This window comes from Macaca nemestrina, chromosome 4, assembly GCF_043159975.1.
Source record: "Macaca nemestrina isolate mMacNem1 chromosome 4, mMacNem.hap1, whole genome shotgun sequence".
NCBI classification, from domain to species: Eukaryota; Metazoa; Chordata; class Mammalia; order Primates; family Cercopithecidae; genus Macaca; species Macaca nemestrina.
In genome coordinates, this window is record NC_092128.1 from 8,234,537 (window position 1) to 8,258,380 (window position 23,844).

At 54.4% G+C, this 23,844-nt stretch overlaps 1 protein-coding gene across 5 annotated transcripts in view; it reads right to left on the minus strand.

Moving 5' to 3' along the window:
- LOC105474909 (ArfGAP with GTPase domain, ankyrin repeat and PH domain 3) overlaps window positions 1–23,844 on the minus strand; it is a 57,345-nt gene that overhangs the window by 25,522 nt on the left and 7,979 nt on the right. For all 5 annotated transcript variants that reach the window (XM_011729809.2, XM_024790654.2, XM_071094230.1 and 2 more), the window contains exons 2-7: window positions 2,559–2,617; window positions 2,236–2,323; window positions 1,960–2,045; window positions 1,639–1,780; window positions 1,076–1,210; window positions 790–917 (exon numbers count right to left, since the gene is read on the minus strand). In XM_011729809.2, the coding sequence (XP_011728111.2) occupies window positions 790–917; window positions 1,076–1,210; window positions 1,639–1,780; window positions 1,960–2,045; window positions 2,236–2,323; window positions 2,559–2,617 (638 nt within the window). The remainder of the gene's footprint in view (window positions 1–789; window positions 918–1,075; window positions 1,211–1,638; window positions 1,781–1,959; window positions 2,046–2,235; window positions 2,324–2,558; window positions 2,618–23,844) is intronic.

Consider the following 23,844-nt stretch of genomic DNA (forward strand, 5'->3'; position numbering starts at 1 on the left):
AGAACAGAGAAGGGAAAGAAAGAAAAAGACAGAGATCACAGAATGGAGAAGAAACGGTATGGCAGCTCCTCCAGGACTCAGGAAACATGCACGGCACAACCAGGTGGCCCGCACCGCAACTGCCCTCACTAGAGGGTGTGGCCTGCCCGGCTGCCTCCCTTGAATCCTAACCTGTACAAGAGGTGCTTGGACCACTGCCCCTCCACAACCTGCCCCTTGGGACACGGACCACTGCAGAAGTGAGCTGCACAAGTCCCACTCTGTCGGTGTCAGGCGGGGCTGCTCAGAGACAGTGAGGACACAGCCCTCCTCCTCCTTTTTCCCACGTGGGAATGCTGCCGCCTTCTCACAGCCCTAAAGGGGGGGGTCCCTGAAATGCAACCAGGCTGTCCTGGAACGCCAGCTGCAGCCAGGGCAGGCCTTGGAAAGATGATGGCCATTCGCAGAGATAAAGTGCAGTGGCTGCTGCGTTGACCACACCATCTGTGGGTGGCCCAGGACTTTCAGCAGAGGGCATCGGGGTAGGGAATGCAGGCCGTGGAATGGTGGAGAGCAGACAGAAGTGGGGATTGCAGCGGGAAGGGTCAGGCACCATGGGGCAGGGATGAGGCCAAGGCTATGGTGCAGGCTAAATGGAATTCCAACCAATGTTTCCAAGCCACATGCAAGGCTGGGAGGCCAGAGGAAGGTGGACAGGTGTGAGCAGGAGGCCAGCACAAGTGGCAGGACGCACAGAGGCAAGACAGACATGGCGGACACAGGCAGGGCGGGGCAGGATGCAGGCCGAACCTGGTTGATATGCACGGCCGGGATGGAGGCGGCGGACACCGCCGAGTGGCTGGGCGAGTTGGGCAGTGACTTGCAGGGCCCGATGGCCAGTTGCTGCTTCTTCCGCAAGGCCACTACCTTCTGGGCCACTGCAGGGGACAGCAGAGTCAATTATACCCACTGGAGAGAAGGGAAAAACCTGGCTTAGCACCTCCCCCCAGACATACAGCCTTGCTCACTGGGAGCCTTCCAATCACCAGCACTGGGGCCTCGGCTGCCAGTGACTCCCGCCCGGCACCCGAGTTACCGTCCTGGAAGACACGCTCCACATTGAGCCCGTAGGTCGCGCATGTCTCGTAGTAGGTGCACCGCTTCAGATCTGTGGAGAGCTTGCGGGCTCTGCTGTCATCGATGACCCGGGGGTTCGCAGCGCTGATGGCGTCTGTTGGAGGTGGGAGGGCGGGAGTCACTCAGCTTTCGGAGAAGCTGGAGTAGTGTGGTGGGGGGCATTTGGCCTAAGAGCAGGTGGGCAAAGGGCCTGGTGAGTGGAACACACAGAGCACCAAGAATGTAGGCGCCTGGATCTCATTTCAATCCTGCCATGGCCTCACTGAGTGCAAACCAGCAAGCACTTCAGCTCTGAGCATGTTTATTTATCTAAAAAAATACGGACCTGCTAGTCACTGGGACGGCAGGTTTCAGTGGGCACAAAAGCCCTCAGACATGAGCAGATGGAGAGCACTGACAGTCCCGGTCAGCACTGGGAAAACAGTGGGGGCTTGGGGGCTTTCTCACACCTGCCCATCCCCCCCATGCGTCCTTGCCCGGGGCCTCCTACTCTCTGCCAGCTCCTGCAGGGCCCCGCCTCACCCTGCGTGCCCACAAGCACCATGGGCACCTCGCTGGCGTTGCGGAAGCTGCAGAGACGCAGGAAGTAGTTGTACACCGTCTGGAAACTGATTTCATCCTCCAGGCTGAACACAAACACCACTGCATCCACCCAGGCAGCAAACTAGGGGAAACCAAGTAAAATTAGCGCCCGCAACTAGACCTGGCAAACTCCCACGCAGGGCAGGTGGACCCAAGTGGACCCTTCTCCCTGGACACACCACCTCTCCCAGTCCCAACCAGCAAGCTCAAGAAAGGGCTCCGGGCACAGGGGTGGGCCCTAACCCCGGGCAGGAGCATCACCTGGAGCTCAGGGGGACCTCCTTCATCTCGGATCAGCAGCAGGTAACTCTGGCCATCCACCACAATCTCCTTCTTAAACCGCCCCCCTAGGACAGAGTGCACAGTCAGGTCCAAAGTGTGAAGAAAGAGCCCAGGGGCCAAGAAGAAATCTACAGCTTTCCATGGAGGAGGTAAGAGGACTGGAAGGGGGCTGGAGACCCCCAACTCTCCCCCGCTGTGGGCAGGAGGGGGAGGAGTGGCCGGCCTCAGGGCCCAGGCTGGGCCCGTGACGCTCACCTTCAGGGGACTCCTCCTGGACATAGGTCCCCGTCAGATAGCGGTGCACCAGGGCTGACTTCCCGCTAGATAGGTTCCCCACTATGCCCTGCGGGAGAGGAAGGGGTAAGTGGGTCAGAGGGCACGAGGGAGAAGACCCAGCAGGAAAAGCAAAGAAGCGGCAGGAGGGAGAAAGGCCAGGGCTGAAGGGGAGGAGAGAGGGCAGAGAGGGCCAAGCTGAGCAGAGAAGGGGACAGAAGCTGGAGAAGCAAGGCCCAGGCCCGTGGCACCCAGCCTCGCCCCCCGGCTCCAGGCCACCTGCGCTGCCCATGGGCCGCACTCACCACTTTAAGCTCCGGTACGGAGCGGCTCAGCGTCCACTCCTGGCTGTTCACAAACGAGTCTGCGGAAGACAGAGCCGCCCCGTCAGGGCCAGGGTGGCACACACACCTGTCCCAACCACTGCTGCCTGTGTCGCCTATGATGCCCTCCCCAGGCCCAGGCCAGAGGACAGCAGCTTCCTCCACGGGACCCCCAACCCTCACCGCTAGATCCCCTAGGAGGCAGTGGGAAGGTTCTTTTTGAGTGGAGCAGAGTGAGGATGGTCTTCAGAACAGGACTCTGAGGGCTGTGGGCTCAGTCCCACTGGGCTCGGCCCTGTGTCCTTCCTCTCTTCCTGCTCCAGCAGGTTTATTGTCCCCCCACCCAGCCACACCTGACCTAGTGCCCCTGTGGCCCAAATACTAGGCTCAAGCTAGAGGCCAATCCAGCAGGCCTCAGAACAGACCCAAGGGCTGGGCACCTGGTTGGGGGGCAGACTCCTGCAAGTAAGAACAGCACAACCTGGCAGGGTGGGGCCACCCACCACATTCCTGAGCCGGGTGAAAAGGGAGGAGCCTGGTCTGGCCTGGCCCTGTTCTGCCAGGGGCAGGTGGATAGGGAGGCATCTACCCCACCTGCCTCCTCCCTAAGCTCCTCCTTAGCAGGGAGGCTGCCTCCTGGGCTCGCTTCCCTTCAGTCCATTCTCAGAACCTGACTGGCAGGTCCCTTATACCCAGAGCCGTCTGACAGCCAGGCCCCCATCTCTGTCACCTCCAGGTTCCACATGCGTGCTCGGGCCAGCTCTGGGAACCCCTCTCTGGCTGGGCAGCACTGCCCTGGCTTCCAGAGGCACTGTCCCAAGTTTGTGTCAAAGAGTAGTTATGACGACCAGGTCCACAGCAGTCCCTAACCTCAAGCGCGGGGCAGCCGGAGGCGAGCACGCTGCCCCGACAGGGAACTAGGAAAGGTGTCTGGCCTAGCCCAGAGCCCTCTGACTCTGGTGAGTCTCCTTCCTTTCCTGGACCGCACCCGAGAGCGAACCCTCCGGGCGGTCCTCCTGGGTCACTGTCGAAGACCCCAGACGCCAGGCGCGGACGGCACTCGGGCCAGACCACAGACCCGGCTAGCCCCGGACGCGCGCCGCAGCCTGCCTCACCTGGGCGCGCCCGGCCTTTCTCCCGCGAGCTGTTTTCTGCCAGACGCCCCCCAGACCCCCGGGCCAGCCCCCTTACCGCTGGGCGCGCGCAGGAGCTCCGGGGCCGCAGCCGCCCGACGGCTCCACAGCGGCGCGGCGGGCGCGGGCTCCCTCCGGCGGAAGCGGCTGGTGAGCAGCCTCCAGAGGCCGGCGGCGGTGCGGGGGCGGCCGGACTCCGGCGCGACACGCGGGGCGTCGGCGCCCTGCAGGTCGCGGCGGCTGGGGAAGGTGCTCAGGGAGCCGGCGTCGCCGTCGCTACGGGTCCGCGCGCGGGGCGGCCGGGCCAGCAGCCCCGACTCGGAGCGCCGCACCTCCTGGCCGCGGCGCAGGCGGAAGCTGAAGCTCTTCCTGAGTGCCGCCAGGCCGCGCCGGGGCCCCTCCGGCCCGCGCCCGCCGCGCAGCACCGGCCAACGCTGGCTGCTCCACAGCGCCGTGCCGCGTAGGAAGCCCGCGCTGCCTGCGCGCCCCAGACCCGCGCCGGGCGCCTCGGCCGCCGCCAGCTCCAAGCGGTTCACCTCCAGGAAAGTCATGCTGGCCGGCCGGGGCCGCGGAATCGGCTCCCCTCGGGTGCGGCTGCGCCGGGTCGGCGCGGGGCTAGACGCGGGGCTGGGCGCGGGGCTGGGCGCAGGCGAGACGGGCGGTCCCGAGGGCGCCGGGCCCCGGCGGCCGAGGCGCGGGCGCAGGAGGCCGAACAGCAGGCCGCGGGCGCCGGTGGGCGGCTGCTCGGGGCCGCCCGAGCACACGCTCCGCGGCCGCGCCGGCTGCTCACGGGCGGCGCACAGGGCGGCCTGCAGGGCGGCGGCCGCGCGGCCGGCCGGGGCGCCGTGCAGGTCCAGCGAGTCGCAGACGCTGTGGGCGCGGCGGCAAACGGCGGGCCGCTCCCTGGGACAGCTGTCCCCCTGCGGCCAGCCCCGCTCCATGCTCAGGGCCGGCGGGCGCTGGCCAGGCCCATGGCGAGGGGCACAGGGCTGGGCCCGGGCCGGGGCCGCGGCCGGGGCGCACGGACCTCCGGCCTCTGGGCACCTGGTGTGGGCCGAGTTGAGTCCCTCAACTCCTCCACCTCGCGGCCGGCAAGCCCAGACCTGGAGAGGCCGGGAGCCAGCCCAGCCCGGAGAGAGAGGCGGCAAGTCTGGCCTGGAACACCCGGGAACGGCGGGTCGGGTCGGCGCGGCGCGGCGCGGGGGAGCCGGCCTGCTGGGGCAGCCCCCGGGAGCCCTCGGAAAACAGGAAATTCCAGCCCAGGGCTCCTCCTAGGATCAAGCAGGTAGGTGAGGTGCTGTCATTACGAGCAGGCCAACTAAATAACAGTCCTCAGTCCACCACACACTGGGCCCCATTTTGGAGAAAAGTGGGCCATTTCTTATTCTTCAAAAGAAGAGCCAGAAAAGCGAACAACATGAGGCGCCGAAGTATGACAGGCCTGAGTGAGAAGTCAGAGGCAGCCATGCCGGCTCTGCGGGAGAGTCCTCATCTGCAGCACGCGAGCTTCAGCGCGGTGGTCTTGTCTTAGCTTTTGGCTCTGACATTCTGAGGTCGAGAGCTGCTGGCTGCTACAGTTGGCTTCTGTTGATGACTGAGGCTGTCTTCTTTGGAGATTATAAAATCCGGAAGATACTCATCTGTCTGGACTGAGTTAAGCGTCCTGCCTAAGGGCAGCAGAGAAATCAAAGATAACCTCGGCCGCAGTTCTGGGTGAGTGACTCACTTCTGAGGCCCGGACCTCTCCAGGCCCCTGCTGCTCACTGGGTCTCACCTCCTGTCGGGATGATGGGCCGAGATCAAGTGGTAGCCTGCGGTACTGGCTGGAGCCTGAGGTTCTGTAAATGAAAACACTCCTCCAAGTTCCGAAGCCCTTCCAATTCATGACTGTGGGCTGCCTGGACACCCAATAAACCCAGGGCTCACCCAGAATGGGGGCAAGAGCTCCCCGGCTGTGATTGACACTGCATTGTAAACATCAGTCCTCTCCCAGGCTCTGAAGACCAGCCAGTTTCCTGTCATCCACAAAGTCAGAAACCACTGGCTGCCTCAATACCACCGGCAGATCAGGAGAAACCAGTTTAAGTAGTGGCAAGGGACGAGGGGCTTGCATTTCCTTTAAAGAGATAATACTGCCCACTTTTCTCCACCCCCAGTACAGCCCAACTTCCAGTGTCCTTTTCAGTTTTAGAATTCCATGGACCTGGTCAGAGCCAAGTAGGAGATAAAAGTGGCACATTCCTGAGGGGCTGGGTGGGAATGCCTAAGGAAGGCAGGGCCTCTCCATCCTAGGTGCTCCCTGCAGAAAGAGCACTGGAAATTCCCAAGTCCTGGGCTGGATCTCCCAGGCCTGGAGAGGCCCTGGTGGTGAGTTTGTATTTCCATAGGACTAGTTATTAGCGTTTGTGAAGACAGCTTCTTCCCCTACGGGATGCATGTTCGCCCCCACAATAGAAGCACCTGCAGAAGCACCCTTCGCGGGTCCTCAGGCAGGCAGAGAGACAAGAACACAACTCAGTGAAGCCAGCCAACGTCACTGAGCTGCAGATCAAAAGGAAATGCATTCTGCCTTGACCTCCCTATCTGCGTGTATCTGTCCTCTCTCTCACACACAACAGGGAATGGCTGTTCCGCCAAAGAATAAGGCTGCCCACTCACAAGCCCATTCTGCAAGCCAATGAAAATGCAAGCAAAGGGCTGGGCACGGTGGCTCATGCATGTAATTCCAATGCTTTGGGAGGCCGAGGCGGGTGGATCACCTGAGGTCAGGGGTCTAAGACCAGCCTTGCCAACATAGTAAAACCCCATCTCTACTAAAAATACAAAAATCAGGCACCATGTCTCGTGCCTGTAATCCCAGTGCTTTTGGAGGCCGAGGCAGGCAGATCACTTGAGTCCAGGAGTTGGAGACCAGCCTGGGCAACATGGTGAAACCCCGTCTCTACAACAACAACAACAACAAAAGGAAAGATTAGCCAGGCATGGTGGTATGAGCCTGTGGTCCCAACTACTTGAGAGGCTGAGGTGGGGATCGCTTGAGCCCAGAGGGTCCAGGTAGCTGTGAGCCAAGATGAAGCCACTGCATTCCAGCCTGGGCCACAGAGCAAGACCCTGTTTCAAGAAATAAATAAGAAGCAAGCACAGGACAGCAGCTATGGGAGCCGACCTCTGGGGACGGAGAGGGGATGGGGACAAGGTACCCGACGGGATAGGTCACTTTAGAACCTAGCTGGCTCTTTCAGTGGGAGAACAGAAGGATGGAAAAGAAGGGGGTTAAGGCCCCAGCTGCATACATGCCAGACACAGATAGACACACACACACGTGGGCGCGTGTGTAGTTCTCAGGGAAGGCAGGCAGCAATCCCAGTCCCCAGAAGAACATCTTACAGTCTCAGAAGACACGTAAGTCCCACTGCACCTGCAGAATCAGTCCAAGGAGAAAGTGCCACCTGGGTCAACTCCCAAACCCGGAACAGCTTCCTCTTCCTCACCTGGCTGCCTCCTCCTTCCTAGTCCTTTTCCCCAGAAAGCTTTCCTGACCCGGAGAAACTAGACAGGGAAGGGCACCTGCTCCCACATAAATGTCTCAGGACATCAAGCCAGTCAAAGACCCTGAAAAGGAGAACAGCTTCTGGCACACACCTTTTCCTCATTGGTTCAGCCCAGGGTCAGAGATAAGGTCTCTATTCTGCCCGATAAGATTCTGCTCCAAAGACACACAGCAAACAGCAAACAGCTGTGCTCACACAGAGCCACTACCTACTGGGCCCAAAGGAAATTAGGACAGCCCTAAAAAGCTCCAGGCTGGGATTACACGAACAGGACTGAAATCCCACAACACAAGCCCTCATGTCAGTCTCTGTTTATTAAGGCCACCGGAAGCACCGGACTGAATTTGCCTCTTAGGGGCTGAGAGGCTCTGTGGAAGTTTCTGGGGGACTAAGAGGAAATCTCTCACAAATGCCCGCAGTGTGCATCCTGGGGCAGGACGAACATAGCCTTCCCTGGAGCCAGAGAGCGCAGAAGCCGGGCTCGAGACCCCCTTTTGTGGAATACTTGGACGTCAGGAGGAAAAGCTGACTCTGGTTATGCCCAATGCCTGTGCTAGCCTGGGCCTCGGCTGCCCTGCTTGCATGTGCACAGGGGGCTGAGGGGCCAGGGGGGTCGTGACAGGGAGAGGGAACACCCCTGGGCAGGTGTGAGGTGTGAGACCCTGCCAGAAGGAGAAAGCTGGTCCTGAGGATGTGGGACCTGGTCGCCTCCAGGTGTGTGTTGCTTGATCCACTGGTGAACTTTGGCTGTGCCCACTGCGGCCCATGTGGCCCACAGGGAGCTGGCAGATTTCTTTCGAGGAGATGAGGGAGGATGGATAAGCCTTCTCTTGAAAGCCGGAGCTTGTGGCGGGCTGTGTAGGGGAAGACTCTGGCTTCCTCCAGCAGTCGGGTGCGGTCCCAGAACCACCCTGGCCCTCCCAAACAGGCCCTCCTTGCCCACAAGGTGGCAGCAAAACATCTTCCTGCAGCTGGGCCTTAGGCTGCGGCGGGGAAGGCTGGCGGATTCGAGGGCTAGCCACACCCCCGCCACTGAGCCCGGGAGACAGTGGGGGCCACACCAAGCCCCCTTCGCCACTCAGGACTGGCTGGTGTCCAGCAGGCTCTCCAAGTCAGAGCTTAGGGAATCAGAGGAGAAGATGGGGAGGCAGGGGAGAGAACTCAGGACGCCTCCCCAGCGAGGCCACAGTCCTCCCTAAGTGTCCCAGCAGCTGTCCCGAGACAACTTGAGTTGCTGCAGCAGCAGCCATGGACCTAAATTCCACCCCCAACAGCTCCATTAAAGCATCCCCCATCTTCAGTGGCAACACATGAGCTCTGGAGCTGTACAAGCCAAAAACCTGCTAGTATCACCCTCCATTTCCTTCCTTGCCACTCCCCCAGCCCAATCCGTGTCAGTCCTGGTGGCGCTGCCTCCTAAATGTGGCCCAAATCCATCACCAGCTCCTTTCTCCAACTCAAAGGCAAGCCACCATCCTCCTGGGCCTAAGCATCACAGCAGCTTCCTATGGGTTTCCCATCTCCAGCCTCCGTCACCACCAATGCCAGCTGATTTCCTTTACAGCCAGGGTGGACCTCTTCAAACCATAACCTGGTCACCTCTCAGCAAAGCCCTGCAATGGCTCTCCAGCTGGTGGAGAATGGCACCCAAACCCCTTATTCTCTTCCAACGTCCTTTGTGCTCCTGACTACCCGCTTGCTCTCACCTGACCCCCTCCCCAGGACCCACCTCCATCCCCATCCATCGTTAATGCCTCCCAAGCCTCTGCCCTGCTTTTCCCTGAGGTCATTTGGACCGTGGCTGAAGCATCCCTTCCTTGGGAGGCTGAGCATCTCAGTGACCATACTCAACATCATCTAACACTTGCCACTGTCAGCAAGTGCCCCCACAACAGAACCTTGCCAGGTACATGAAAATGGCCAAGATTCCCTGAGTGAATGAGTGAAGGTCTTTGCTGAGCATGCACTGTGCTTCTGGGGCTTTTGGCCTCTTTGTGGGGAGGAAGGCCTAAGAGAGATGGGCCCTGGCTGGGCCAGTCTTTTGAGAGAAGTCATAGGCAAAATAATCTGTGCAGGCCCCAAGTTGAAAGGCACAGCGTACCCTGGAGTTGAGAAAGCTGGATTCAAGTTCAGCCTCTGGCCCCTATTAGTGGGTGATCAGCCACGGTCTCCTTAATCTCAGGTCTGTCTGTAAATCAGGGATCACCCAGCTTCCAGCTAAAGGTGCTGTGCAGGCCAGCACTGTGAGCATGGAGGGCCGCATGGTACCTGGCATGCAGTGGGTGAGCAACAGAAGGAGCTGTTCCTATTGGGCGAGGGAGAGCCAGAGTGGATGCTGGGATTACTGAAACCAGCTCTTTTCATGTCGGAAATCCAGGCAGATGTGATCAGCCCATGAAAGCTTAGCAGCTCCCCCTCAGCTCGGCTTTGATTCCTGGGCTGGTCCCTCCACCTCCCCTCTAAGAGACCTCAGAGATAGGGAGGACCTTGGAGAGTCCTGAGTCCTAACCCCCAGGACCTCAGAATGTGACCTTATTTGGAAATAGGGTTGTTGCAGATGTAATTCAGATGAGGTCATACTGGAGTAGGGTGGGCCCTGAATCCAGTATGACTCGTGTCCTTTTAAAAGGGGGGAATTTGGGCACATCGACAGACACAAAGGGAAGTCAATGTGAAGAGATGCAGGGAGAAGACGGCCATCAACAAGCCACGGAGAGAGGTGTGGGGCGGATCTCTCCCTAGTGCCTTCAGAGGGGGCGTGGCCTTTCCCACACCTTTATCTCAGACATCTGGCCTCCACAACTGTGGCACAAGAAACTTTTCGGTTTTTGAGACAGGGTCTCCTTCTGTTACCCAGGCAATCACAGCTCACTGCAGCCTCGACTTCCTAGGCTCAAGCAATCCTCCTGCCTCGGCCTCCCAAGTAGCTGGGACTTTAGGCATGCAACACCATGTCCAGCTATTTTTTCTACTTTCTTTTTTAAAAAAAAACAGAGGTGGGGGTCTCACTATGCTGCCCACACTGGCCTAGAACTCCTGGGCTCAAGCGATCATCTGGCCTTGACCTTCCAAAGTGCTGGGATTACAGGCGTGAGCCATTGCAGCCAGCTAGGAACAGACTTAGGTCGTTTCAAACCACCCTGTTTACAATGGTTTATTACCACAGCCCTAGGAGGCTGTGGGCTCTCCAGAAAAGCTAGTGCATGCCGGGAAGAACACACAGGTGTTTTCTGAGCAGGTCCGGGTCGCCTTAATCCCCGCCATGGGTTCCAGGTTCAGAACTCGTGTTCTGGTTCATCCTCTCCTTTTAGAGATGAGGGCAGTGACACCTAGAGAGGGGAAGTAACTTGCTTGCAGTTACACAGCCCAGCAGTGACAGAGTCTGGGTAGGGCCCAGGACTCCAGAATCCCAGGCTGGAGCTTGGGCCCTCTAAGTCATCATTTCACATTATTTTTTTGAGGGCTTACTAAGTGCATTCAGGGCAAGCAGACTGAAGTCTCTGCCCCATCCTGCCTCAAGGTGACGGCTGGCAGTCTGGACTGGCGTAGGACCCAGCCTACATCCCTGGGACCCTCTGAGGGCTGCTCAGAGGCCCAGGGATTCTGCCCCATCTCCAGAGGTCAGGGTGTTGGTCTGAGAGCTCCCCAGTGACTTTGCTCCTCTCCTCCCCAGGGAAAAGCTGAGGGAGAGAAGGCGGCAGAGGGGCTGGTGGCAGAGAGAGCCACAGGACGGAGGGCAATGCATGGCGCAGGGAAACAGATTACCCCAGGATGGGGATGGGAATGGCTGTCATTCCAGCTGAAAATGGCCTTTCGACACCAGGCTGGTGACATAGCGGTATTGTAGTACTATAGATGGTACTTGAGAGTAGTTTGTTTACCTGTCTATCCACGAGCTCTGTGCTGGGCGCAATGGTGGACAGGACGAAGGCTCTCCCCTGGAAGACTTGGTCCCTCAGCATCTCCCCCATCTGGCCTCCTGGCTTTGTCCCATCTGGCCATGTTCTAAGACCCTGGGAGTGCCCCTGACGCCACTCTAGCTCTGACCAGCAACAGCAGCTGTGGGCTTGGCTCTGCTTTCTAGCAGCTCCTCCCTGGAGAGGAACGCAACCAGCATGTGCCACACCCCCGGTGTGGGCTGGTGCCATGCCAGGGGCTCCTGCGCCTCGCGGCATCTCCAGCCCTCCCATGGCCTGAAGGGTGGGGGCAGGAGGTGAGCCACCACCACAGGGTGGGACGGAGAGGGCTCCGGCCTCAGAATGTGAAGCATCGTACGGCCCTATGCTGTGTTGCACCTTTTCCTCACAACTTTGACCCATCGCCTACACTTTCAACACTGAAACATGTTGTTCTCTTTTTACAACTGAGCAGGCAGCCCAGCTGAAGTCCCATGAGCTAGAGTTCTGCCTCTTCCAGCCCAGTGAGTCTCTAAAATACATTCCAAGTATGAGATTAATTCCCTGTCAGCAGCAGCAGCACTTCCACTTGTCTTTATATTTTTTACAAAAGGCCTCCCAAAGTACTGGGATTAGAGGCATGAGCCATGGTGCCCGGCCACAAAAGCAAAAAAAAAATTTTTTTTTTTTTTGAGCCGGAGTCTCGCTCTTGTCACCCAGGCTGGAGTGCAATGGCACGATCTCAGCTCACTACAACCTCCGCCTCCCGGGTTCAAGTGATTCTCCCGCCTCAGCCTCCTGAGTAGCTGGGATTACAGGTGCCTGCCACCACACCCAGCTAAATTTTGTATCTTTAGGAGAGACGGGGTTTCACCATATTGGCCAGGGTGGTCTGGAGCTCCTGACCTCAGGTGATCTACTTCCCTTGGCCCTCCAAAGTGCTGGGATTATAGGCGTGAGCCACCACACCCGGCCGCAAAATATTTTTATAAACAGAAGATGCAATAAAGTGTTCAAATCATTGCACTAATTTTTCAGGACTGATGTGGAGGAGGTGTGGAAAACAGCTCTGGAAGTGCAGCTGCAGATGTACGAAGGTGCTGCACTGCGAGGGGCACTCTAGACAAGTGCAGGTAACAGTGCAGCGATTTTTAAAAAGATTCAGACAGGCTGAGAGTCTAGTGGACAGAAGTTTAAAAGCACCTGAGAGGCCAAGCACGGTGGCTCATGCCTGTAACCTCAGCACTTGGGAGACTGAGGTGGGCGAATCACCTGAGGTCAGGAGTTCAAGATCAGCCTGGCCAACACGGCGAAACTTCATCTCTACTAAGAATACAAAATTTAGCTGGGCGTGGTGGCACGTGCCTGTAATCCCAACTACTCAGGAGGCTGAGGCAGGAGAATTGCTTAAATCCGGGAGGAGGAGGCTGCAGTGGGTCAAGACTGTACCACTGTACTCCAGCCTGGGTGACAGAGTGAAACTCCATCTAAAAAAAAAAAAAAAAGCATCTGAGGCTGGTGTTGCATGCCTGTAGTCCTAGCTACTCAGGAGGCTGAGGTGAGAGGATCGCTTGAGCCTGGGAGGTGGAGGTTGCAGTGAGCCAAGATTGTGCCACTGTCCTCCAGCCTAGGCAACAGAGTTAGACCCAGTCTTGAAAAAATAAATAACTTAATTTAATATAAATTTTTGCAAAGACTCTTTTACCAGCCTGAAGAGACAAAAGGAAAGACCTCACAGCCAGATCTGCTGTGTTTTGAGGAGTGATTTTCTTTCTTCCCCTTGAAGAGGAAAAAGCGATTTTCACTGGTACATTTAAAGTCCCCCAACTATGGGAAGGTACCAATTCTGGACAAGTGCCACTGCAACACAATGCTCAGAGTACCTGAACTTTCAGCTCTGCTTGTCGGGCAGAAATTCACTGCTGGCCACTGACAGGTCTGTTTCATATTTCAAAGGAATATTGGGTGCTACAAATAGGAACTGAGAGGTAAAGTTATTAAACTCATTAAACCTGTGATTGGTTGGTGTTTTCTTGTCATTTTAAGAGACTAAATATGGGGGGCAGACGTCAAAATACTTGTACAATTTTAAAATGTCACAATTAAACATGAGCTGACTTAAAAACAACAAAAAAAAAACAACTCTTACCAAGCATAGGTGGGTGGTAATGCTTGACTGTGTGTGTGTGTGTGTGTGTGTGTGTGTGTGTGTGTGTGTGTGTGTGTGTGTGTATGTGGTGTTGGGGGGTGGACTGGAGGGGTTGGAGACAGGCTCTGTTCCCCAAGCTGGAGTGCAGTGGCAAGATTACAGCTTACTGGAGCCTCCAGCCCCCCGGGCTCATGAGATCCTCCTACCTCAGCCCCACAAGTAGCTGGGACCACAGGTGTGTGTCAACTATGCCTAGCTAATTTTTTTTCTTTTTTTTTTTTGTAGAGACGGAATTTCCCTATGTTGCCCAGAGTGGTCTGAAACTCCTGGCCTCAAATGATCCTCCCACCTCAGCCTCCCAAAGTGCTGGGATTACAGGTGTGAGCCTCCATGACTGGCATAACACTTGATTTTTTAAGAAGTCAGATACAAATTTTTATGTAACAAAATTGTATGGACCTGTATAAAAAAATGCAAGAAAATATCAAAATAATGATGAAATGGTGACAGTGGCTGCCTGCCTCTGGTTAGAATTACTGGTGACTTCTTTTGCTTCTTTTATGTTTTTCTGCAGTAAGTGTACATCACCCTGTTTTCTGAAATATTTACAGATGATACATTACTTTATAAAAAGAAACAGAAGACTGTTCCCCATTGGAATGAGGAGAGCAAATTTTTCTGAGTCAGACTCTGAGGGGATACAAAGGAAGAAAACAAGCTGTGACTAGTATAAATGTGCACTATGCCAATCTTTTTTCAATTGTATTTCAGGGTATGAAAACATTCACAACATGCTCAGAAAACCGCTGTTTGGGCCGCATGCCTTCTTCCCTCTCCTTAACACGGGTGCGTCCTGAGTAACTGTCCCCCCAGCTCCTGCTCACACTGCAGTTCACACCAAACTGCCAAGTCAGGGGCACCTGGGGCCCTCCCCAGGCCACTGGGTTGGCTCTAGCTTGCTCCAGTGGTCTGGCTTCATAGCATCTCACAGTATGAATGTTCTGTCCATTCTTCAACCCTTCTCCTGCTGAGGGACACTCACGTCACTTCCTTCTTTTTTAGCTACTACAAGCAAGGCTGAAATGGATACTGTGTGCCTATGGTGTGTTCTTCTCAAGGCATGTGAATGTTTCATGTGAATGGATAACGCCCAGTTACTTTTCCAGCTTGATTGTAGCAATCCCTTCTCCTGCTCTCCACCAGCAGTGGGTGAGGATGTTCATGCACCCTGTGCGCCAGCAGTCTGCTCTTCTAACCGGGGAACCAGCCCCTGGCTCTTCTGATGGGCATGTCCCTGATTACTAGTGAGGTTGCGCCTTTTCATGTTCGTCAACAACACAAAGCATTTCCTCTTCTTTCATTTGTCTTGATCCTACTCTTTGCCTGTCTTTTCTTTTCTTTTTTTTTTTTGGCCTGTTTTTCTCTTGGGTTTTTCAAATCTTTTCCTTAATCTGCAGGAGCTCTTCATACAGCGGGCATGTGAAGCATGTATCCGGCACATGTGCACTGCAAGCAGCTTCTCCTGCTTTATGACCCAGAATGTAATTACATCTGCTAGTTTTGTAACTGGTTATAACATTTGAACAACAAAATCCATGACACAAGGGCGACACTAATGATAAGAGGTGGGGAGATGCTGTTCTTAACAGAAGAACACTGGCTAATACTTATAGAAAGATTGTGGGGTTTACGGCCACCTTGACAACCCCAATATCATCAACTCAGGCAAGGATCATTAATGGACGCTAAAACCATCAGGTGAAGAGTTGTGGTGGGCAGTTTATTTTGAGGGTGTGGAATGATCACCCCCACAGACCACTTACTAATTACAGAGGAAGGAAAGGAACCTTCACAATGGGGAGACCTGGTCCTCATGCCCCTGACAGCACTAAGGGCGTGGTCCTGTGGAGGAACGGGGTGTTCCTGCTGAGCTTCCAGATCACAGTTCAGTTCAAAGACCCCACAAGGGAGAAAGGAACAAGAGAGAAAACACCCAGCACCAGCCAGCCCACGGTTCCAGGACTCGGGCCTTCTACAGGAAAATGGGTCCTGGCCCTACAGTAAGTCTACGTCATGGGGGAAAAGGTATCACATTGGACCCTGTTCCATCCTTATCTAGGAAAACAAAAAAAGCTCTATAAGACCTTTCAGGCATGTCTGGGGAAGTGTGGTTATGGGTCAGCTATTAAATGATATTAGGAAATTCTTCCGACCTTTCTGGGTGCTATTCTGGTGTTATGGGTGTGTAGAATAATGTGCCTGTCCTCAGGAGATGCCTGCTGAAGAGCTTGGGAAGATGTGTCAGTGTGTCTACAACTGCTGAAAAAAACATATGTGAGAGTGAGACAGTGACAGAGAGCCAGCAAATGCGGTAAAATGTTAATAATGATCACATTTTTAAATGCTGTCATTTTTCAAAATAAAAAGCTGGGGGTGGGGGGAATTTGTCAGTCTGTTCCTCTATAAATTCTGGGTTTTCTGTCCGCTTAAGAGGATCTCTCATCCTAAGATTAGACAACATTCTTCTACATTTCTGCTCTGTTTTTAAAGGTCTTATCTTTTTCCCTGTGCATAAAGGTGGCAGCACAGGCTCCAAAGCCAGATTTCCTGGGTACAGGTCCTGTCTCCACCATTTGAATGAGCAGCCTTGGGCCATTTACTTTACATCTTTGTACCTCAGTTTCCTCATCTGCAAAATGGGGTTAATACTACCCTGCAGGGATGCTCCAAAAATTGCAGGAATACGAGAAGGGCAAGTAAGCACATAGGCAGTGCCTGGCACAGTATGAGCACTAAAAGAAAGGCATTCTTTCTCGTGTGCGTTTTTTCAGAGGCAAGGTCTTGCTAAATATAGTCCAAGCTGGGGTGCAGTAGCACAATCATAGCTTATCTAACTGCAGCAGCCTCCCATGTGGCTGAGACTACAGGAGTGTACCACCACACCTGGCTAAGTTTAAAAAAATTTTTTTTTTTTTTTTTTTTTTTTTTTTTTTTTTTGAGACGGAGTCTCGCTCTGTCACCCAGGCTGGAGTGCAGTGGCCGGATCTCAGCTCACTGCAAGCTCCGCCTCCCGAGTTTACGCCATTCTCCGGCCTCAGCCTCCCGAGTAGCTGGGACTACAGGCGCCCGCCACCTCGCCCGGCTAGTTTTTTGTATTTCTTAATAGAGACGGGGTTTCACCGTGTTAGCCAGGATGGTCTCGATCTCCTGACCTTGTGATCCGCCCGTCTCGGCCTCCCAAAGTGCTGGGATTACAGGCTTGAGCCACCGCGCCCGGCCTTTTTTTTTTTTTTTTGAGACGGAGTCTCGCTCTGTCACCCAGGCTGGAGTGCAGTGGCGCGATCTCGGCTCACTGCAACCTCCGCCCCCAGGTTCACGCCATTCTCCTGCCTCAGCCTCCTGAGTAGCTGGGACTACAGGCGCCCGCCACTGCGCCCGGCTAATTTTTTGTATTTTTAGTAGAGACGGGGTTTCACTGTGTTAGCCAGGATGGTCTCGATCTCCTGACCTTGTGATCCGCCCGTCTCGGCCTCCCAAAGTGCTGGGATTACAGGCGTGAGCCACCGCGCCCGGCAGTTTTAAAAATTTTTTGTAGAGGCTGGGTGCAGTGGCTCATGCCTGTAATCCCAGCACTTTGGGAGGCCGAGGGGCACTGCTTGAGTCCAGGAGTTCGAGACCAGCCTGGACAACATGGAGAAACCTCGTCTCTACTAAAAATAGAAAAATTTCAAGCCTGTAATCCCAGCACTTTGGGAGGCCGAGGCGGGTGGATCACGAGGTCAGGAGATCGAGACTATCCTGGCTAAAATGGTGAAACCCCTTCTCTACTAAAAATACAAAAAACTAGCCGGGCGTGGTGGCGGGCGCCTGTAGTCTCAGCTACTTGGGAGGCTGAGGCGGGAGAATGGCGTGAACCCGGGAGGCGGAGCTTGCAGTGAGCCGAGATCACGCCACTGCACTCCAGCCTGGGAGACACAGCGAGACTCCGTCTCAAGAAAAAAAAAAAAAAAAAGAAAGAAAAATTAGCTGGGTGTGATGGTGTATGTCTGTAGTCCTGGTCTGTAGTCCTGGCTACTTGGGAGGCTGAGGTGGGAGGATCACCTGAGCCCGGGGTGCAGAGGTTGCAGTGAGCTAAGATCACACCATGACATCGTGCTCCAGCCTGAGCCACAGAGCGAGACCCTGTTACTATGTTGCCTAGGCTGGTCCCAAACTCTTTTAGGCTCAAGTGATCCTCCTGCCTTGGCCTCTCAAAGTGCTGGGATTACAGGCATGAGCTACCACACTACCATTCTTTCTGAGATAGCAGATCTGGTCCTGCTGTCCCTGGCTTAGAACCTGTAACTCCTGTCACCTGCAGCAGGAGCTGTCAATCTTGTGACATTTGCAGCACAAACACAAAGTGCTGGAGTGTGGGGTGGCACATTTGAGTAGTTTGAAAACATACTGCACCAGCAATTTTAATAATAAAATCACTACTGCAGTGAAGCCACATCTAGTGGTACCTACTGGGCTGCAGGCTTGCCGAAGCTCTGGACCGCTGTCCTCATGCCCCAGGCCACTGCACAGAAACCTGCTCACCACCCTCAGCACATGCTCTGAGGATGCTCCTGAGTGGAGATGCTTTGCTTTTCAGTCAGCTGATGTTCCAGGCCCGTCTCCCACTCAGAGCAAAGGGACTGCACCTTGAGGCACACCCACATGGCCCACTCCCAGCCTAAGCAGGGCTGTCATCTGCACCTCTGCTTTATTTTACCCTTGATCAAGTTTTGGGGTCACCTGGGAAGGAAGGGCTCATGGCACCACTGCCCCCAGGTTCAGAGCTCACCACACATCTCTCAGGGGCTGCTGCACGGCTCAGGACCCACACAGAGAAGTGCCGGGCACAGAGCAGGCTCAAGTGGCACCTCACACCAAGCCTCTCCCAGGCATGGAAGCCAGGAGGGTTCTTGGTGCTCCACAGCCAAGGGATGTGATGAGAATCTAGTAACATGGGTTCAGGGCCGGGCGTGGTGGCTCAAGCCTGTAATCCCAGCACTTTGGGAGGCCGAGACGGGCGGATCACGAGGTCAGGAGATCGAGACCATCCTGGGTAACACAGTGAAACCCCGTCTCTACTAAAAATACAAAAACTTAGCCGGGCGAGGTGGCAGGCGCCTGTAGTCCCAGCTACTCGGGAGGCTGAGGCAGGAGAATGGCATGAACCCGGGAGGCGGAGCTTGCAGTAAGCTGAGATCCGGCCACTGCACTCCAGCCTGGGTGACAGAGCGAGACTCCGTCTCAAAAAAAAAAAAAACAAAACAAAAAAACAAACAAAAAACATGGGTTCAGGACGGCATCTCCCTCCTAAACAGCACCGCAGCTGGGGGAGCACGAAATCCTCACAAGATCCTCTTGGAGTTGGGCTTGGGACACCCCATCTGAGATGCCACAAAGGGTGCACTGCAGGCAGGGGCTGCCCCCTGCAGCCTGTTCTCAGGCTCCCACAAAGCCCCAGGTCCTCCCCGACATTCACAAGAGCGGGTGGGAAGGCTCTTCCCGGCACAGTCCATGAGCGCCTCATTTCCAAGGTGGGGGGCTCTCCAAGGTGGGGGGCTCTCCCTGTTTCTCAGCCACGAAGTGGGCGGAGAGACAGGGGGCTTCCTCCTGTGCCACACAGCTTCCAAGAGTACGTGTGTGTTTGCACACTTTCTGCTATTACATATATTACTTAGTATGGAACAAACGCAAACAAAAAACACTTACAGAAATGGCCCCTGCCTAAAATGCCAGGATGGGGTGAGGAAAGACTATGGCTTTGCTGACTGAGGCCTCTGTCACGATCCCGAGGGAAGCCCCTAGCAGGTGGCCAAGATGCTGACTGACAGTGGCAGCAGCCCAGTCCCTGGGCCCGTGTGCACTTCATCTCGCAAGAGCAGGATCTGGGCTCCACCCTCCCACCTAGCACAGGACCCAAGGTGGGAACATGAGTACCCCTTAACATTAACACACTTTGTCACCTACCACACACAACAACAGTTGTACTTCTAGGTTTTAAGAAAACACACAGGGACAAAAAACTACTGTGAATTCAGCAAGACTTTTAAATGGACTTGTCTGCTGTCAATCACCACTCGGTGCGTGCTCGACAGAGTAGTATTTGTTACATGACTGAGAAGGGCACATTATTCTGATTTTTTTTTGGTGGGGGCGGCGGAGGCTTGCTCTGTCACCCAGGCTGGAGTGCAGTGGCGCAATCTCGGCTCACTGAAAGCTCCGCCTCCCAGGTTCCACCATTCTCCTGCCTCAGCCTCCCGAATAGCTGGGACTACAGGCGCCCACCACCATGCCTGGCTAATTTTTTGTATTTTTAGCAGAGACAGGGTTTCACTGTGTTAGCCAGGATGGTCTCGATTTCCTGACCTCGTGATCCACCCGCCTCGGCCTCCCAAAGTGCTGGGATCACAGGCATGAGCCACTCTGCCCAGCCCTGAATTTTTAATATAATCTTTTGAAAAGTTGAATCAGGCCGGGAATGGTGGCTCACACCTGTAATCCCAGTGCTTTGGGAGGCCGAGGCGAGTGGACTGCCTGTGGTCAGGAGTTCGAGACCAGTCTGGCCAACATGGTGAAAACCCGTCTCTACTAAAAATACGAAAAAATTAGCCAGCTGTGGTGGCATGCCCCTGTAATCCCAGCTACTCGGGAGGCTGAGGCAGGGGAATTGCTTGAACCAAAGAGGTGGAGGTTGCAGTGAGCCAAGATTGTGCCAGCGCACTCCAGCCTGGGCGACAGAGCGAGACTCTGTCTCAAAAAAAAAAAAAGACTGGGCTATAATCCCAGCACTTTGGGAGGCCGAGGTGGGCAGATCACAAGGTCAGGAGATCGAGACCATCCTGACTAACGTGGTGAAACCCCGTCTCTACTAAAAATACAAAAAAATTAGCCGGGCGTGGTGGCGGACGCCTGTAGTCCCAGCTACTCAGGAGGCTGAGGCAGGAGAATGGCGGGAACCCGGGAGGCAGAGCTTGCAGTGAGCCAAGATCATGCCACTGCACTCCAGCCTGGGCGACAGAGCGAGACTCCATCTCAAAAAAAAAAAAAAAAAGTTGAATCAAAGAGGGTACACTTCAGTATTCAATTTTTACAACCAATAGGCATGTGTTATTTATTTATTTATTTATTTATTTATTTATTTTTAGGCAGACTGGTCTTGCTCTGTCACCCAGGCTGGAGTGTAGTGGTGTGATCACGGCTCACTGCAGCCCTGACCTCTGGGTTCAAGCAGTCTGCTCACCTCAGTCTCCTGAGTAGCTGGGACTATAGGTGCACACCACCATACCTGGCTAATTTTTAAATTTTTTTTTGTAGGGATGGGGTCTCACTATATTGCCCAGGCTGGTCTCAAGTGATCTGCCCACCTTGGCCTCCCAAAGTGGCACCCAGTTCCATGTGTTATGTGTGTGTGTGTGTGTGTGTGTGAGAGAGAGAGCGAGAGAGAGAGCGCGCGCGCGCACGCCAGGGTCTCCCTCTGTCACCCAGGCCGAAGTGCAGTGGTGCAATCTTGGCTCACTGCACCTCTGCCTCCCAGGTTCAAGCAATTCTCCTGCCTCAGCTTCTGGAGTAGCTAGGACTGGAGGCACACGCCACCATGCCTGGCTAATTTTCATATTTTTTGTAGAGACAGGGTTTCGTCATGCTGGCCAGGCTGATCTTGAACTCCTGACCTCAAGTGATCCGCCCACCTCGGCCTTCTAGAGTGCTGGGATTATAGGCGTGAGCCACAGGGCCCGACCTAAACCTCTTTTCTTTACAAATTATCCAGCATCAGGTGTCTCTTTATAGCAACATAAGAACTGACTTATACAATTTTGAATATACTGGATTAAATAAATTAAAATTAATCTCACTTTTAAAAAACCTTTTTAATATGGCTACTTGAAAATTGAAAATCAGGCCAGGCACGGTGGCTCACTTAGGCCTGTAATCCCAGCACTTTGGGAGGCCAATGTGGGCGGATCACTTGAGGTCAGGAGTTCGAGACCACCCTGGCCAACATGGTGAAACCCCATCTCTTAGCTAGGTATGGTGGAGCATGCCTGTAATCCCAGTTACTCAGGAGGCTGAGGCAAGAGAATCACTTGAACTGGGGAGGCGGAGGTTGCAATGAGCTGAGATCACATCACCGCATTCCAGCATGGGCAACAGAGTGAGACTCCACCTCCAAAAAAAAAAAGAAAATTTAAAATCGGCCAGGCACGGTGGCTCACATCTGTAATCCCAATACTTTGGGAGGCTAACGCAAGCAGGTCACTTGAACTCAAGAGTTCAAGACCAGCCTGGCCAACATGGTGAAACCCTGTCTCTACAAAAAATACAAAAATTAGCCAGGCATGTTGGCATGTGCCTGTAATCCCAGCTACTCAGGCGGCTGAGGCATGAGAATTGTTTGAACTCGGGAGGCAGAGGTTGCAGTGACCTGAGATCACACCACTGCACTCCAGCCTGGGCAACAAAGCGAGACTCTCTCTCATTTTTAAAAAAAAAAGAAAGAAAGAAAGAAAGAAAAAGAAAATTTAAGTTCACACATGTGACTCGCCCATGTCTACTGCACAGTGCTGAATCAGAGAAAACAACAACAGGCAAAACATCAAAGATGACCCTGGGTGCTCGTGGTAATGTGCAGGCCCTGTGACAGCCCTGCCCCCTCTGGTCCCTGCCCCTGGGCCTGGATGAGCTAGACCGACGTACCCCACACTCTGCCACCTGGGCTCTCAGGCTCAGGTCTGGAAACGGTCATTCCCGTGATCTCATGCAGCCCTCACCTCACACACCCCTATGCAGGCAGTGATGACAGCCGAGCCTCTGAGATAAGTAATGAGACAGTTGCCACCCAGGGCGCACATCCTCAGGGCGGCGGCTGCTCTAAAAACTCTGCAGACGTTAACTGATTTGCTTCTCACGCCCACACCATGAAACGGATGCCCATGTTTTACCAATGGCAAAGCTAAGACACAGAGGGGTTAAGGAACTCACCCAAGGTCACACAGCTCCCAAGTGGTAGGTCTGGGACTCAAATCTAGGCAGCCTGGCTCCAGAGCCCAGGTTCTTAACCTCTACTCTATTCAGGCCCTGAGAGAAGAAATGAAGGCCAGGCTTCATTCCACATCACCCAATATAGAACCATCCAGAACAATCTAGAAGCAATAATGGGGTAGCGGGGGGTGGTGGTGGAGGGTGCTGCTTCAGAGTGATGGACAGCCTCCAAAATGTCCCAACTCTTCTCCAACAAAGGCTCTGGGGCTTGCCTTTCTGGTATCTTTTTTTTTTTTTTTTTTTTGTACAACTGTGATTGGACAAGACATTTAGAGCATCTTTAACCAAAACATCCTCCAGGCACAGAAGTGCCACCCACCAGTGCCTGGAAAAGCCCAGGCCCAGGAAGGGGTGGGGATCCCAGCAGAAGCAGAGCAGAGATCCCTGGAGGGGTCTAGACTTTTTGGTCCTCCCTCTGCCCCTGTGACAGGCTTTGATCCCACTCCAGGCCCTGGGGTTTCAGGTTTGCAAGCTATCAAAACACCAAACTGAAAAGGCAAAAGGGAAGCTGCTGTAGGCAGGCACCCCTACAGTGGCAAGGAGGAGTTCTGGCAGAAAAAGGAACAGGCACAAAGCCCTAAGGCACAGCCATCTGGGGATATGGTATGGAGCAGGCACAGCCAGCCTCAGCCTCCTGGGTGGCCCAGAGGATGGCACTGTCTGCTCAGCTCAGGGCACATTGAGGCCAAAGTACTGATTATGGGGCTCAGACAGTGCCTGACTTGCAGCAGACAGATAGATGTACATTGTAGAAAAACCTACATTAAAAGAGATTAAAACAGTCTTCAACTCAATATTGGGAGGTGGAGGCAGGAGGATCACCTGAGGCCAAGAGTTCGAGACCAGCCTGGGCAACACAGAACCTATCTCTACAAGGCAATTTTAAAAATTATTAGTTAGATGTGGTGACACATGCCTGAGTCCCAGCTACTGAAGAGGCTGAGGTGGGAGGATTGCTTGAGCTTAGGAGTTTGAAGTTGCAGTGAGCTATGATCGCGTCACTACACTCCAGCCTGGGTGACAGACCAATATTCTGAGGAAGGAAGGGAGGAAGAAAGGGATGGAGGGAGGGAGGGAGGGAGGGGAGGCCAGGCATGGTGGCTCACATTTGAAATGCCAGCACTTTGGGAGGTCAAGACCGGAAGATCACTTGAGGCCAGGAGTTTACAACCAGCCTGGGCAACATCGTGAAACCCCATTTTTACAAAAAGAAAAAAGAGTAACAAACCAAGAGTAAAATGAAAAAAGGATATGTAGAGAATGAACAAAATGCAAATGACCCCCCAAAGATGTTTTAATATTGAATCTCACTAATAGTCAAAGTGAATCCAATAATTAAATAGCTAGTGATGAACTAGTAATCAAAGTCAAGCAAAGTAAAACAACGAGGGTCATTTAGTCTTTTTTTGTTCTTACGTATCAGATGGAGAAGGGGTCCCGGGGAAGTGAGGCAGGGAACTCCAG